The 15,872-nt window shown below is 39.1% G+C and overlaps 1 protein-coding gene across 1 annotated transcript in view; it reads right to left on the bottom strand.

The window, feature by feature from the left end:
- LOC126335351 (brefeldin A-inhibited guanine nucleotide-exchange protein 3) overlaps nucleotides 1-15,872 on the bottom strand; it is a 295,547-nt gene that overhangs the window by 160,294 nt on the left and 119,381 nt on the right. Inside the window, exon 12 of the mRNA XM_049998536.1 lies at nucleotides 8,358-8,465. Coding sequence (XP_049854493.1) covers nucleotides 8,358-8,465 — 108 coding nt within the window. The remainder of the gene's footprint in view (nucleotides 1-8,357; nucleotides 8,466-15,872) is intronic.

A 15,872-nucleotide genomic window follows, 5' to 3' on the forward strand; every position in this document is an offset into this window, starting at 1 on the left:
TGTCACCACATGGTCCAAAGAGGCCCCAGATGTGGAACTGTCACTGCAGCCTGCACACCATCATCTGGGCCAATTTTTGAAAGGGCAACGCATCTTCAGATGCTGGTGAACTGATGGAAGCCACAGCTGTCAGTGTGCAGCTGCTGTTGCACTGCTGCCAACACTACTGTCATCAATGTTGGGCCACCTCAGTGGATTGTGTAGCCTTCTCACTGGTGCTAACCTTCCACAAGGAATGATCCAGCTGGCATGATCCTTCCTTTTTGCATGTCAACACCTGTGGCACCAGATCCATGGAAGAAGGGTGGAATGTGACAACTCCAGTTGCGCAATTCACTACCTCAGCATTTGTATCTGGCACCAGCATCTAGCAAAGCAAATGTGGCACTGTTGCCTGCGACCAGTGACCCAGCTGGCACATACGAACATGTCGGCCCATGGCCAGTGAGGTCTCGTCCAATTGCACCTTCTCTGCCACACGGAAATGTTCTTGAATCAGACTAGCTCTGTGTTGGTGTGCTTCCAGTTGTCAGTGATAGGCCTCTGTATGTGGTCAGTTAATAGTTGTTTTAATGTTTCTTTAACTTTGTCATTATTCATCATCCAATTATCAGCCAACATAATTTATGTGTATGTAGTGGTTGTCAATAAGGAGCATAGATACAGCAGAAGCAATGATGAAAAAGTTGTTTTTGCCAAGAATTGTAAAATACATAGAAATGTACAAACTATTAAGTTTCAGGTTTCAGAAAATCAGTACTGTGTTCATGAGTATGAATTAGTAAAAAGTAAGAACTAAATCAGGTGGAAACAAAAGATAAACAAAAGAAGAGAAATTAAACAAAGGAAAAAAAACAGATAAAAATGATATGAAATTCTTTATTGGGCTTACAATTACAGGTGCACTAGAAAAGAATGTGCTCATAAACAAATGAGCTACATATTTCCCAAACAATTGTGTATGATGATGTGGTATGGAATGGTGTTTGGGGGTGGGGGGGGGGGGGGGGCTATCAGTAGTGATTTCATGCAGACAAGGAAATTTTTTTCTAGATAATTGATTGAAGTTAGAAAATGATAGAACACAGTATTTAGCTAATCATGTCAGAAAGGCTTCCTGGACTTGTTAAAGTCCACAAGCAGAGGGTCTCAATACACCACAGAATCAACAAAAATCAGGGCTCCAACATACTTACTGGCCAAATGCCTGTAAGCTCAGTCTTTACATGGACAAATGCCCATATCTCATCCATTACTCCCTGGATTTTGTACAATACCTAAAGAATTCTATGCAGAAAGATTATGACATACTTGTGATCTTTGATGTCTTTTACTCTTTACCGAAGTTCCTGTACAACAAACTTTGGAAATCATTGGTTAGAAATTTAATCTGAAAATCACAAATGTTTTTACAAAAATTTTATCACTGACTTCCTCTTTTGTGGTGCTTACTACGAAGAATGAAAGAGCTCCATTGACACTCTGCTCTCACCAGGGGTTTACTTTGCACGACAAAACACTCCAACGGAGCATAACAGGATGAAAATCTAAGTACAGGACATTCAAAACTAATATTTCCAAAAGTGTTTCAAAATTAATAACACTCTAAGCACATTCCTCTGCCTGCTTTGCAGATGACATGCTGGTAAACAATAAAATGATATAAATGCAAGCAGACATTTACAAAACTACTTTCACAATTAAAGTAATTGCAAGTCATGTATAAAACAGAAAATAAAACTCATGTTATAGTTTTTAAGGTTAAGATAGGAAAACAACCTAGAATTTAGTACAGTTTTTTTTATATAAGAAATAAATCAAGGCTTGCCGAAGATACAAACAGATGTCAACATTTGTTAGGGTGTACAGAAAAAAGAAATGTACTGTGTTTTTCAGACAGAGGAGCTTTAAAATCCAAATTTATAATACAAACATGAAAAAAAACATCAACAATAGCTTCCAACCTCAGCAAGCTGATTAATGGATGATCTTGGACCTCGTAATGCCGGAATATACCAAATCTCTACAAATGTGGAAAACAGGGTACACAGAGTAGAAAGATATTTCCATAAACACCTATTAACTTCAGCCTAGCATGTCAGCAGCTGCAGAGCACTATTTGTCCAAATTAAATGCTATGGAATAACAGGATTTTGGTACAGATATTCAAAACTAAAACTGTGTGAAAAGAGGAGGGAATAAAAGCCACTTGCATGGCCCCAGGAGATTGGTTCATCAAGGTACCTGATAATGGGACAAGGCACTAAACGAAATTTTGTGCCCATTGAGTACAGAGTACCAGCTTTACATCGATGAGCTGTTCTGTCAACTGCATTTTTCCTTTTAAGACTCCAATTGGGAATTTTATACCACAATAATGATCACCAGCCAACTTTGGACAACCTACAATAACCGACTGTATTTGCAATTACAAGAAACCACGACACTTTCACAAAAGGTTGACAACTGTCCTCCAAATAATTAAATGAAGAGTGTAATATCACACAGTGAGACAGATGGCCCAAACTATATACAAGTTACAGAAAACTCTGAGCACAGTAAGAAGAAATTTAAGCTTATTTAAATATTATCCGTTAGCAGCTGTCAAAAATAAGACTTCTTTCAATCTTTTCTTATTTACTTATGTTAATGGATTAACTAATTTATTTATTTATTGATCCCATGAAATACCATGCAGGCTGTCCAATTAACACTTTACCTTATGCAATATATTATTAACAGTAACAGAATTTACCATCAGTGTTTGGCAGAACATGACAACAGTATTAAATGATAAACACGATCTCAAAGTTCTGCAAAATATTATTTATTTGGTCACAAACCGTATTTCAGCTAGTTGAGCCAATGACAGATGACAACTGTATGCCGCAAACACAGGTGACATGTCATGCAACTTATTACACACACATTAATTATACAGAAGATACAAAATAAGATGAAATGTAGAGTGTTTGAAGAGGAAAGTATTACATTTTTATGTCATGTAGAGACACATTTAACTAAAAACGAAAAATAAAGGGTTCCCCCATCCCAGAACTGTCATCTTTCTATTTTCTTAAAAGCATGTAAAACTTCCCAATCTACATTGTTTCGGTGTTTTCTCTTAAAGATCTTTTGCAAAGTTTAATTCTGTCTTTCCTAGACTCCAGCTCCCTCATGTTCTAACAACCTAATTGCCACAGTTCTGACTGCTGATCAACACATACTTTTCCATGGTGCTTGCATGTGTTTTTGTACACACAATTCTATGACAAAGATTGCAATTTGTCTTTCGTACTGAATAAGAGTTTCATGTTGTTGTTGTTGTTGTTGCTGTTGTTGTCTTCAGTCCTGAGACTGGTTTGATGCAGCTCTCCATGCTACTCTATCCTGTGCAAGCTTCTTCATCTCCCAGAACCTACTGCAACCTTCATCCTTCTGAATCTGCTTGGTGTATTCATCTCTTGGTCTCCCTCTATGATTTTTACCCTCTACGCCACCCTCCAATACTAAATTGGTGATCCTTGATGCCTCAGAACAACCAACCAATCCCTTCTTCTACTCAAGTTGTGCCACAAGCTCCACTTCTCCCCAACTCTATTCAATACCTCCTCATTAGTTATGTGATCTACCCATCTAATCTTCAGCATTCTTCTGTAGCACCACATTTCGAAAGCTTCTATTCTCTTCTTGTCTAAACTATTTATCGTCCATGTTTCACTTCCATACATGCTACACTCCATGCAAATACTTTCAGAAACGACTTCCTGACACTTAAATCTACACTCGATGTTAACAAATTTTTCTTCTTCAGAAACGCTTTCCTTGCCATTGCCAGTCTACATTTTATATCCTCTCTACTTCGACCATCATCAGTTACTTTGCTCCCCAAATAGCAAAACTCCTTTACTACTTTAAGTGTCTCATTTCCTAATCTAATTCCCTCCGTGTCACCCGACTTAATTCAACTACATTCCATTATCCTCATTTTGCTTTTGTTGATGTTCATCTTATACCCCCCTTTCAAGACACTGTCCAATCCATTCAACTGCTCTTCCAAGTCCTTTGCTGTCTCTGACAGAATTACAATGTCATCGGTGAACCTCAAAGTTTTTATTTCTTCTCCATGGATTTTAATACCTACTCCAAATTTTTCTTTTGTTTCCTTCACTGCTTGCTCAATATGCAGATTGAATAACATCGGGGAGAGGCTGCAACCCTGTCCCACTCCCTTCCCATCCACTGCTTCCCTTTCATGCCCCTCAAGTCTTATAACTGCCATTTGGTTTCTATACAAATTGTAAATAGCCTTTCGCTCCCTGTATTTTACCCCTGCCACCTTCATAATTCGAAAGAGAGTATTCCAGTCAACATTGTCAAAAGCTTTCGCTAAGTCTACAAATGCTAGAAATGTAGGTCTGACTTTCCTTAATCTAGCTTCTAAGATAAGTCGTAGGGTCAGTATTGCCTCATGTGTTCCAATATTTCTACGGAATCCAAACTGTTCTTCCCCTACGTCGGCTTCTACTAGTTTTTCCATTCGTCTCTAAAGAATTTACGTTAGTATTTTGCAGCCATGACTTATTAAACTGATAGTTTGGTAATTTTCACATCTGTCAACACCTGCTTTCTTTGGGATTGTAATTATTATATTCTTCTTGAAGTCTGAGGGTATTTCGTCTGTCTCATACATCTTGCTCACCAGATGGTAGAGTTTTGTCAGGATTGGCTCTCCCAAGGCCGTCAGTAGTTCTAATGGAATGTTGTCTACTCCCGGGGCCTTGTTTCGACTTAGGTCTTTCAGTGCTCTGTCAAACTCTTCACGCAGTATCATATCTCCCATTTCATCTTCATCTACATCCTGTTCCCTTTCCATAATATTGTCCTCAAGTACATCGCCCTTGTACAGACCCTCTATATACTCCTTCTACCTTTCTGCTTTCCCTTCTTTGCTTAGAACTGGGTTTTCATCTGAGCTCTTAATATTGATACAAGTGGTTCTCTTTTCTCCAAAGGTCTCTTTAATTTTCCTGTAGGCAGTAATTATCTGACCCCTAGTGAGATAAGCCTCTACATCCTTACATTTGTTCTCTAGCCATCCCTGTTTAGCCATTTTGCACTGCCTGTTGATCTCACTTTTGAGACGTTTGTATTCCTTTTTGCCTGCTTCATTTACTGCATTTTTATATTTTCTCCTTCCATCAATTAAATTCAATATTTCTTCTGTTACCCAAGGATTTCTACTAGCACTCGTCTTTTTACCTACTTGATCCTCTGCTGCCTTCACTACTTCATCCCTCAAAGCTACCCACTCTTCTTCTACTGTATTTCTTTCCCCCATTCCTGCCATTTGTTCCCTTATGCTCTCCCTGAAACTCTGTACAACCTCTGGTTCTTTCAGTTTATCCAGGTCCCATCTCCTTAATTTCCCACCTTTTTGCAGTTTCTTCAGATTTAATCTACAGTTGATAACCAATAGATTGTGGTCAGAGTCCACATCTGTCCCTGGAAATTTCTTACAATTTAAAACCTGGTTCCTAAATCTCTGTCTTACCATTATATAATCTATCTGAAATCTGTCAGTATCTCCAGGCTTCACCCATGTATACAACCTTCTTTTATTATTCTTTAACCAAGTGTTAGCTATGATTAAGTTGTGCTCTGTGCAAAATTCTATCAAACGGCTTCCTCTTTCATTTCTTAGCCCCAATCCATATTCACCCACTATGTTTCCTTCTCTCTCTTTTCCTACTCTCGAATTCCAGTCACCCATGACTTTTAAAATTTTTGCTCCCTTCACCATCTGAATAATTTCTTTTATTTCGTCATACATTTCTTCAATTTCATCTGCAGAGCTAGTTGGCATATAAACTTGTACTACTGTAGTAGGCGTGGGCTTCCTGCCTATCTTGGCCACAATAATGTGTTCACTATGCTGTTGGTAGTAGCTTACCAGCACTCCTATTTTTTTATTCATTATTAAACCTACTCCTGCATTACCCCTATTTGACTTTGTATTTATAACCCTGTATTCACCTGACCAAAAGTGTTGTTCCTCCTGCCACCGAACTTCACTAATTCCCGCTATATCTAACTTTAACCTATGCATTTCCCTTTTTAAATTTTCTAACCTACCTGCCCGATTAAGGGATCTGACATTCCACGCTCCGATCTGTAGAACGCCAGTTTTCTTTTTCCTGATAACGACGTCCTCCTGAGTAGTCCCCGCCTGGAGATACAAATGGGGGACTATTTTACCTCCGGAATATTTTACCCAAGAGGACACCATCATCATTAACCATACAGTAAAGCTGCATGCCCTCGGGCAAAATAACGGCTGTAGTTTCTCCTTGCTTTCAACCGTTCGCAGTACCAGCACAGCGAGGCTATTTTGGTTAGTGTTACAAGGCCAGATCAGTCAATCATCCAGGCTGTTGTCCCTGCAACAACTGAAAAGGCAGCTGCCCCACTTCAGGAACCACACGTTTGTCTGGCCTCTCAACAGATACCCCTCCGTTGTGGTTGCACCTACGGTACGGCTATCTGTATCGCTGAGGCACGCAAGCCTCCCCACCAATGGCAAGGTCCATGGTTCTTGGAGTTTCATATGCTGTTGTTATTTTAAAACACAGGTCTACAGCTCTGAGAATTTAACTTTTTTGTGAGGCTATCTGAAATTTTACCAACATAAAGGATGGTGCACCAGTTTTTGTGGCTACTGCCTGGTTCCTGTTGTCAATGTACACAAGTGGTTCAGTTTTACACTTTTCTTTTTAAAGAATGTTACCAGTCAGGGCAGAGCTACAGCCACCATCAATGGAAGAGATATACAGGGCGTTTTAAAATGAATGACCTGATTTTGGATAGTAATAATTATGAAACATGGGACGGAACAGCAAGGAAAAGTGTGTTGTTTGAATGGGCTTGGCCTAGAGTTTCGGAAAATCACCGGTAGATATCACTCAATGCGTCTTCTCTGTTTGCAGTCAGTCACAATTATGATGGCATCTGCTCAACAGAACGTGTTTTGTGTGCTAGAGTTTATAAAGAGTGAGTCAGTGATTTCATTCCAGTGTGCTTTTCATCTGCTTTTTGGCCCTGATGCACCTGCACCCGATAACATTCACCAGTTGTATCACCAGTTTGAAGAGACAGGATGCTGGTGCAAAGGCCCCTTCTTTTTTTCAGGCATATACAGTGACTGGAATGTGCTTCAAATGCTCCATAATTGGCATTTTCCACAACTTCAGGAGGATTTTGACGACTTCATTTTCCAATAGCATGAAGCTTCACCATACTGGCGCACCATTGTACATTGTATTCTCAACACTGGAGAGGGTACAGGGGACCCCAAGATACTTCCCTGCATTCTAAGATCACCAGACAAGACTCCATGCAATATTTTCTTATGGAAAAATGTGAAGGAAGTGTGTTCATCTCTCCTTTATCACATGACACAGCAGAAGTGAAGAACAGAACAACAGCCACCATAACTTCTGTAAAAATATTATGAAAAGGATAGTTGCCACTCACCATGCAGCAGATTTATCATGAATTTAGCTATCATCTAGATGTTGTTTGTACTGCTGGTGGTGGACATACTGAGTATTTGTAACAGCACAGCCAAAACTTTAAGATTTTGTATTTGGCTATTAATCCCATGTTGGTAGTACATTTTTATCAATACATATGGAGTTTTAAAACAGGTCATTCATTTTGAAACATCTTGTATTAGTAATTTATACATTATATCTATCAACTTCTTTTATTAAGTATTTCTTGCCTATGAATTACTGTGAAGTTGTTAAACCACCTTCCTCTGCTCAGAAACAAATATAAAGACTAAATTTACGGTGAAGAAGTACATATAAAAAATTATAAAATATACTCCAGTGATAATGCTTAGTTGCAAAGTTTGTGATGGGAAACGATCTTTAGGACAAGAAAATCATGTACTGTGCAAAGAGAACTCCTTTGACACAAATGAAAAGGAATAATTGAAGGACCAAAGAAGGAATAAACTGAAAAAAGTTAAAGAAATAACACAGAAAAATAATGTGCCTATATGCCGTACTAAAAATCCAAATGCTTCGAGATCAATCTCGTTTGTTTCACCCCTGTCAATCATTTGCATACATGAAAAATGCAAACTTCTCTGTCGTCAGAGCCCACATTAAACCTTAGCTCTCCCTCCATCTCGCAGGGTAAGCCAGTTCAGAAGGCTGGAGGAAGACAAAGGCACTGTGGCGTTCAAACAACCTTTCAGTTTGAGGACATCTTCAATATCAGGTGTTAGCTCACACTCCACTCTACAGTTCATTTTACTTTTTACATGTACATCAAAAAAGTTGTATTACCCTGGGAAATGGCATATCAGAATGATGCAATGACCTAGGAAGTTTCTCCAATCGCAGAGCCTCCTGCTGTTCTCTTTCCCTCTCTGCTGCGAGAACCATTTCATCAATCTGCAAAGAACAAAGATGAGACATTATTTTTTGCAAAATTTCTTTCAATGTAGTATTATGCTGTAAAATAATCTGACTTTGGTAACTTAAAGGAAGATGCATATTTTCTTTGGTGATGCTTAGACAGCTCTGGAATTATTTTTTGTACTCTGGAAAATATACTTTTAAATATTTATGGTTGATAATACACTGCCGGACAAAAAAGGTGAAGCTCCTAGGTGATGTGATTGGCCATCACTGTAGTGCCATACATAAACAAACCTTTGGCAAGTATGTAGATGACTATAATTGCAATTCTCTGTACAGCTCAAACAGCCACCAGAGCACTCTGACGTTGGGTGATCACTGGGGAGGACACAGAGAGGCTGCGTACTTGTATGAGGCAGCATTATCAGCACATGGCAGAGTTTGAAAAGAGCCTCATTGTGGGTCTCCATTTCGCCAGCTAGTTGAATCATGCAAAATCCAGATTTGTGGGGCATTCAGCTGTGATAGTGGCCCAGTGTTGGACTGCTTGGGAATGTGAGGGAAGGCATACTTGTCATCAAGGTTCCAATCCATAATAAGATTTTCACTCTGCAGCGGAGTGTGCGCTGACACGAAACTTCCTGGCAGATTAAAACTGTGTGCCGGATGGAGACTCGAACTCAGGACTGGGTTCTACTCTCAGTCCAGCACACAGTTTTAATCTGCCAGGAAGTTTCAAGGTTCCAATTGACCACCTCTGACAACCACAATGGATGCTCACTGTATTGTAAATGGTACACACTGTAATTCCTTCATGTCTGTCACTTTCACTCAACACCAAGTAATGGACTCCCTCTCTACAACATTCTGTGTTATTCTGAACCATTGGTCAGAGATTAATATCAACTGAACTGGGGAAGTGCACAGGCTGCTGTTAACACTAAAACACAAATACCTACATTTGGAGTAGTGCCTTGGCCGAGTCGCATGGACTGCTGATGAATAGTATCACTTTGAGTTCAGTGATGAATTGTGGTTCTGCACGACCCCAGATGACCATCGTCATATAGCATGACAGCAACATGGGGGAAGAGTTCCAATTTTCCAATTTTTCGGAGAGGCACAGCAGTGTTATTCGTGGTATCATGGAGTGGGGAGCCATTGTGTATGAGTTCAGATCACAGATGATAGCAATTGAGGGACTCTGAAAGCACAACAATATTTCAGAGATATCCTGCGTTCTCAGTGTACCTATCACACTACAGTATCATTGTGACACTTTTCAACAGGACAATGCTCGTCCACACACAATATGTGCCTCCATGAATTGTCTGCATGATGCTGAAGTGCTCCCTGCAAGATCCCCAGATTTTTCTCTGACAGAACATGTGGGACCAACCTGGATGTCAACTCCATCCCAGTGCCAACATCCAAAATACCAAGAACGAGTTACAACAGTTGCTGACCAGCTTTCCCCAGGAGAGAACACAAAGGCTTTATGAATCCCTTCCCAACAAAACAAGAGTGTGCATCCAAGGCAGAGGGTGTGCAACAACATATTGATAAGTGAACTTATACTGCCACGTTCCTTGTAAATTTGCTTTGATATTATAATTACTGAAACAGAATCACATACCCTGTCAACATATTAAGTCTCATTTCGTTTCCTCCTTCCTTTCTGACTGCTTCACTTTTTTGCGAGGTAGTGTATATTTATTTATAAATGAAAATTTGTCCTTTTTTTAACATCTTTGAGAGTAGCTTAATTAAAGGTCAGTTGAATGAAAGATAAAATTAAAAACCAAACATATCAGTTCTTGTGCAATATACAATCAATTTTTTTCTTCAAATGTTTCACATCCATGAGAATGGCCTCACTAGTTTGTAGAAAGCACAAAAAATTAATCAAATCTTCTTTAAAAGCTTCAAATGTACTTGATTTTGTTTTTAGAAACTTTATTTTTATCTATGCAAACATGGAAAGCTACAAAATACACACACACATGCAAGCAGCCACAATAGCAACAAAAAATCTTAGGAATGAGAAACAAATCTACCATGACACTTCTAAACAAAATATCTGAAAAATAACCACACATATAGAACATTATAATAAGGAAGTAAGTAAATGTCCCATTAACATGTGGCTTAACATCACAATCAATGACAAATGTACTGCATGCAAAAAATCCTCTAACATTTGTAAAAATTGTAACACTAAAAATATTACATGTGAATGAAATAGAGTTTTAAATGATTTGTGATGTTTTTCAACATGATGTGGAATTGGTACATGAGGCACAAAACTCATTAAAGTTTTTTTCTGTCTGGAAATTTTGAGTTCAAAGATGCAACTCAGCCATCTCAAGAAAGTGTCGGATAAGTTGATGAAATTAGAAAAAAGTTGCAATGGTATTTGTAAGAAACTATGCATTGATCACAAAACAGTCTTAAACCATTTAGCTAAGGCCACTTAGTAATAGATCAAAATTTTATCTGTGAATAATGGCTGATTCAGAACAAAATTTTCTTTTTTTGAAAGATTTCATCATGAATGAAAAAATTCACAATTGACAACAATGATACAACAAAAACATGATTTTCAGAGTAAGAGAAAGCTCTGTGAAAAATAATATGATGTGGGATGCTTCTACAGCACGTCATATTTGTTACCCAATTGTCAGGTGGATGCATACAAAAAGATGTACACTACTGTCATGGTTTTTATATGATTTTGTGGTTATTTGTATCAAATACAAATATCCACACTGACACAAATACACTACTTATGTCTAATTTTGAGAAGTAATACTCAACATTGCTATCATAATTGATAAATAATACATTATTTAGCAGTTGTAAGCAGAAAGAACATGTTTAACACACAAAAAATGTTACTGCTTCATGTGAAAGGGGGAAGAGAGAAGGAGGTGGTTAATCATTTATGCACCAAGAGCTCTTTCTCTCCATCCAAAAGCTGGAGAGAATAAGCAATCAAGTTGGAGACATCAACCAAATCTGATCAATAAGGAAAGTGCCAGTCATCTTCTATCATACCAGAGCCACATCAATGAGTTCCCAGTGACCCCTGAAAAATCATTAGAACTTGTTTTTCAAGTTGATGCTTGTACCTTACAGTCCAGACCTTCTACCATTAGGTTACCATTCTATCCTCTCTTTAAAAAACTTTCTTAATGGTGAAAAGTTGCCTGCAAAAAATAACTTAAGTGCTACAGGAACTGATTACATTCTCATCCCAGTAATGGCAAAAAGAAATGCTGAGATGCCGGAATGCAGGTATAATACCTAAATTTGCCAGAATTATTCATTACATTGGGACAAAAATAGCCAACACCATTAAGAAGCTTGCTGGTTTTGCCCATTCATTTTGCATGCAGAAACTGGATTTCATATCCAAGGATTTATTTTATTTGCATTTGGAAGAACTGGTGCTGCCATCTGCTGTGTCCTGGGAATGGGTTGACAATTTGTCCTGGGCAATATCAGACACGGTCTACGCAAAGGCTGTCAGCAGGGCAATCTTCGTAGTTTCAATGGCTTTCTTCTCAATCTAAAATAACATGTCTACATCTACATCTACGTCCATACTCTGCAAGTCACCTGACGGTGTATGGCGGAGGATACCTTGACTACCTCTATCGGTTCTCCATTCTATTCCAGTCTTGTATTGTTCGTGGAGAGAAGGATTGTCGGTTTGCTTCTGTGTGGGCTCTAATCTCTCTTATTTTATGCTCATGGTCTCTTCGCCATCGGTGAAGGTATGTTCTCGAATCTTCAACAAAAGCCCGAACCGAGCTACTAAGCAGCTCTCCTGCAGAGTCTTCCACTGGAGTTTATCATCTCCGTAACGCTTTTGCGATTACTAAATGATCCTGTAACAAAGCGCGCTGCTCTCTATTAGATCTTCTCTATCTGTTCTATCAACCCTACCTGGTACGGATCCCACACTGCTGAGCAGTATTCAAGCAATGGGCGAACAAGCGTATTGTAACCTACTTCCTTTGTTTTCGGATTCCATTTCCTTAGGATTCTTCCAATGAATCTCAATCTGGCATCTGCTTTACCAACGATCAAGTTTATTTGATCATTCCATTTTAAATCAGTCCTAATGTGTACTCCCAGATAATTTATGGAATTAACTGCTTCCAGTTGCTGACCTGCTATATTGTAGCTAAATGATACGGGATCTATCTTTCTATGTATTCGCAGCACATTACACTTGTCTACATTGAGATTCAATTGCCATTCCCTGCACCATGCGTCAATTCGCTGCAGATCCTCCTGCATTTCAGTACAATTTTCCAATGTTACAACTTCTCGATATACCACAGCATCATCCACAAAAAGCCTCAGTGAACTTCCGATGTCGTCCACAAGGTCATTTATGTATATTGTGAATAGCAACGGTCCTACGACACTCCCCTGCGGCACACCTGAAATCACTCTTACTTCGGAAGACTTCTCTCCATTAGGAATGACATGCTGCGTTCTGTTATCTAGGAACTCTTCAATCCAATCACACAATTGGTCTGATAGTCCATATGCTCTTACTTTGTTCATTAAACGACTGTGGGGAACTGTAACAAACGCCTTGCGGAAGTCAAGAAACATGGCATCTACCAGTGAACCCATGTCTATGGTCCTCCGAGTCTCATGGACGAATAGCGCGAGCTGGGTTTCACACGACCGTCTTTTTTGAAACCCATGCTGATTCCTACAGAGTAGATTTCTAGTCACCAGAAAAGTCATTACACTCGAACGCAATACGTGTTCCAAAATTCTACAACTGATCGATGTTAGAGATATAGGCCTATAGTTCTGCACATCTGTCCGATGTCCCTTCTTGAAAACAGTGATGACCTGTGCCCTTTTCCAATCCTCTGGAACGCTACGCTCTTCTAGATACCTACGGCACACCGCTGCAAGAAGGGGGCAAGTTCCTTCGCCTACTCTGTGTAAAATCGAACTGGTATCCCATCAGGTCCAGCGGCCTTTCCTCTTTCGAGCGATTTTAATTGTTTCTCTATACCTCTGTCGTCTATTTCAAGATCTACCATTTTGTCATCTGTGCGACAATCTAGATAAAAAACTACAGTGCAGTCTTCCTCTGTGAAACAGCTTTGGAAAACGACATTTAGTATTTCAGCCTTTAGTCTGTCATCCTCTGTTTCAGTACCATTTTGGTCACAGAGCATCTGGACATTTTGTTTTGATCCACCTACCACTTTGACATAAAACTAAAATTTCTTAGGATTTTCTGTCACCCATGACATGTTGTAATTAATCCCACAACCAAACAACTGGACAATGCTACACTGGCAGTATTCCTTTTTTCACCTACACCCAGAAATGTTCCCTTTATTAAATTAATTTCCGCAGTTGGACAAGTAGTGTACAGGTTTCCTGAGGATCTAGCTGATGAAATTAGGCAAGAGGTCTCACATACATTGCATTGGGTGCCATCCCCACAAAGTAACATCTTCTCACTTGAAAGACAATTCGGTCAATCAGAGAAGACCAGGATTTAGGAGTTCAAAAGCAGACAAGGACAATGCAATGGTTCTTCTTTTGAGGGGCAATTATTTGGGTAAAATGGATCTTTTACTTGTAGACTCGGTACACCGAAGATTACAGAATGACCAACTGAATGCATAAAATGCACGATGCTTTCATTTTTGAAGAAGAGTTCATTATTTGATGATGTACTTAAAAAACTTCGGTCTGATGCTGCGGTCCCACCAAGATTATGTGATTTGCTAAGGAATACAATCAAGGAGTTCCTCTTCAGCCTATTGTTAGCAATCTTGATGCTCCTACTTACAGCTTGGCCAAGTATTTAGCATCCATTCTCAGTCTCCCTGTTGGAAAATGCAAACATCATAGTTCCAATTCTCTGGTTTTTATTCAGCGTTTGAAGTCTTTGTGTCTCAATCCCATGGATGTGCTCATTAGTTTTTATGTTGTCTCTCTTTGTATCAGAGTTACTCTAAAAGATTTTTTGCAGTTAAATTGCAAATTGGCCAAAGAAACAACTAAGCTTTGTCACCATGTGTTGATGTCCAGCTATTTTTTTATTTAATGACAATTACTTTGAACAAACGGACAGAGTGGCTTTGAGGACATGGCACTGAAGACAGCATTCTTAAAACTAAGTTGTTTTTGGAGATAAGTTGACGATACATGTATAGTATGACCAGATGGGACGGATGCTCTGGAGTGTTTCCTAGATCATTTTAATTGTCTTCATCCCAATATTAAGTTCACAGAGGAAGTTGAAAAGGATGTAAAACTTCCATTTTTAGATGTCGATCTACAGGAAGGATGATGGGACATTAGAACACAGTGTTTATTGTTAATCCATGCATACAGACCGATATCTTGATCCATCAAGTTGTCATCCATCATTCCAATGCAAAGACGTCCTACATACATGGTAAAAAGAGCTTATGCCACGTCAGATGCAGGTAGCTTGAAACAAGAACAGGATCATCTAAAAGCAGTGTTCAAGCAGAATGATTACACTGACAATCAGATCTGTTGTGCTCTACAGATTAGACCTTCATGAGAACCAACAGAAGAAACAAGCAAATTGGTGAATTCCTACATTTCTCAGTGAGCACAGCTTCAAACACAGGAAGAATTTTATGGATATTTGATATTAAAAATGTATTCCGTCCACCAGCTAAGACTAGAGTGCTGCTGGGCTTAGTGAAGGATAATTTGGGTTTGAGGAAGTCTGGTAATTACAAAATTCCCTGCCATTGCAGGAAAGTCTATACTGGACAAACAATTCATACAGTCCAGGATCGATGCCTGGAGCAGCATCTTCACATGCATTTATTTCAGTCAGAAAAATCTGTGTTTGCAGAACACTGTCTTACTGAAGGACATAAAATATTGTATGATGGGACACAAGTGGTTGCCACTGCATCGCGTATTTGAGACTGTGTAGTGAAAGGAGCGTATTTGAGACTGTGTAGTGAAAGGAGCTACTGACATCCAGCTATCTGAGAATATTATAAACAGATATAAAGGATATCCTTTAAGTAAGAGTTGGAATCCTGTTTTATTTGACATTAAAAGACAACGGTCTCTTTTGGTCAGCAAAAAATGCCAACAGTGTTTGATATTGATTAATCATTCCCATGAGTTTTCACCAGCAGTGCGCTGTTGTGCTTTGTGCTAGAGGGTTGTTACGTATGCACATGCACAGTGGACTTACAGGCAGTGTATAGGTGAGCTGTCACTGTGTGTTTGATTTCAGTTCTGGAGAGTTAGTGCTTACTCAACTCAACTGAAGATGGCACCAAGGTGGACCAAAGAAATATTGTGTCAAGATGATGTTATGTTCCGGCTGGGAACCCAATATGAATATCATGGCAAAAAGTAGTTGAAAAAAAGACACACAGTGTACTCTCG

This window comes from Schistocerca gregaria, chromosome 2, assembly GCF_023897955.1.
Source record: "Schistocerca gregaria isolate iqSchGreg1 chromosome 2, iqSchGreg1.2, whole genome shotgun sequence".
Classification (NCBI taxonomy): domain Eukaryota; kingdom Metazoa; phylum Arthropoda; class Insecta; order Orthoptera; family Acrididae; genus Schistocerca; species Schistocerca gregaria.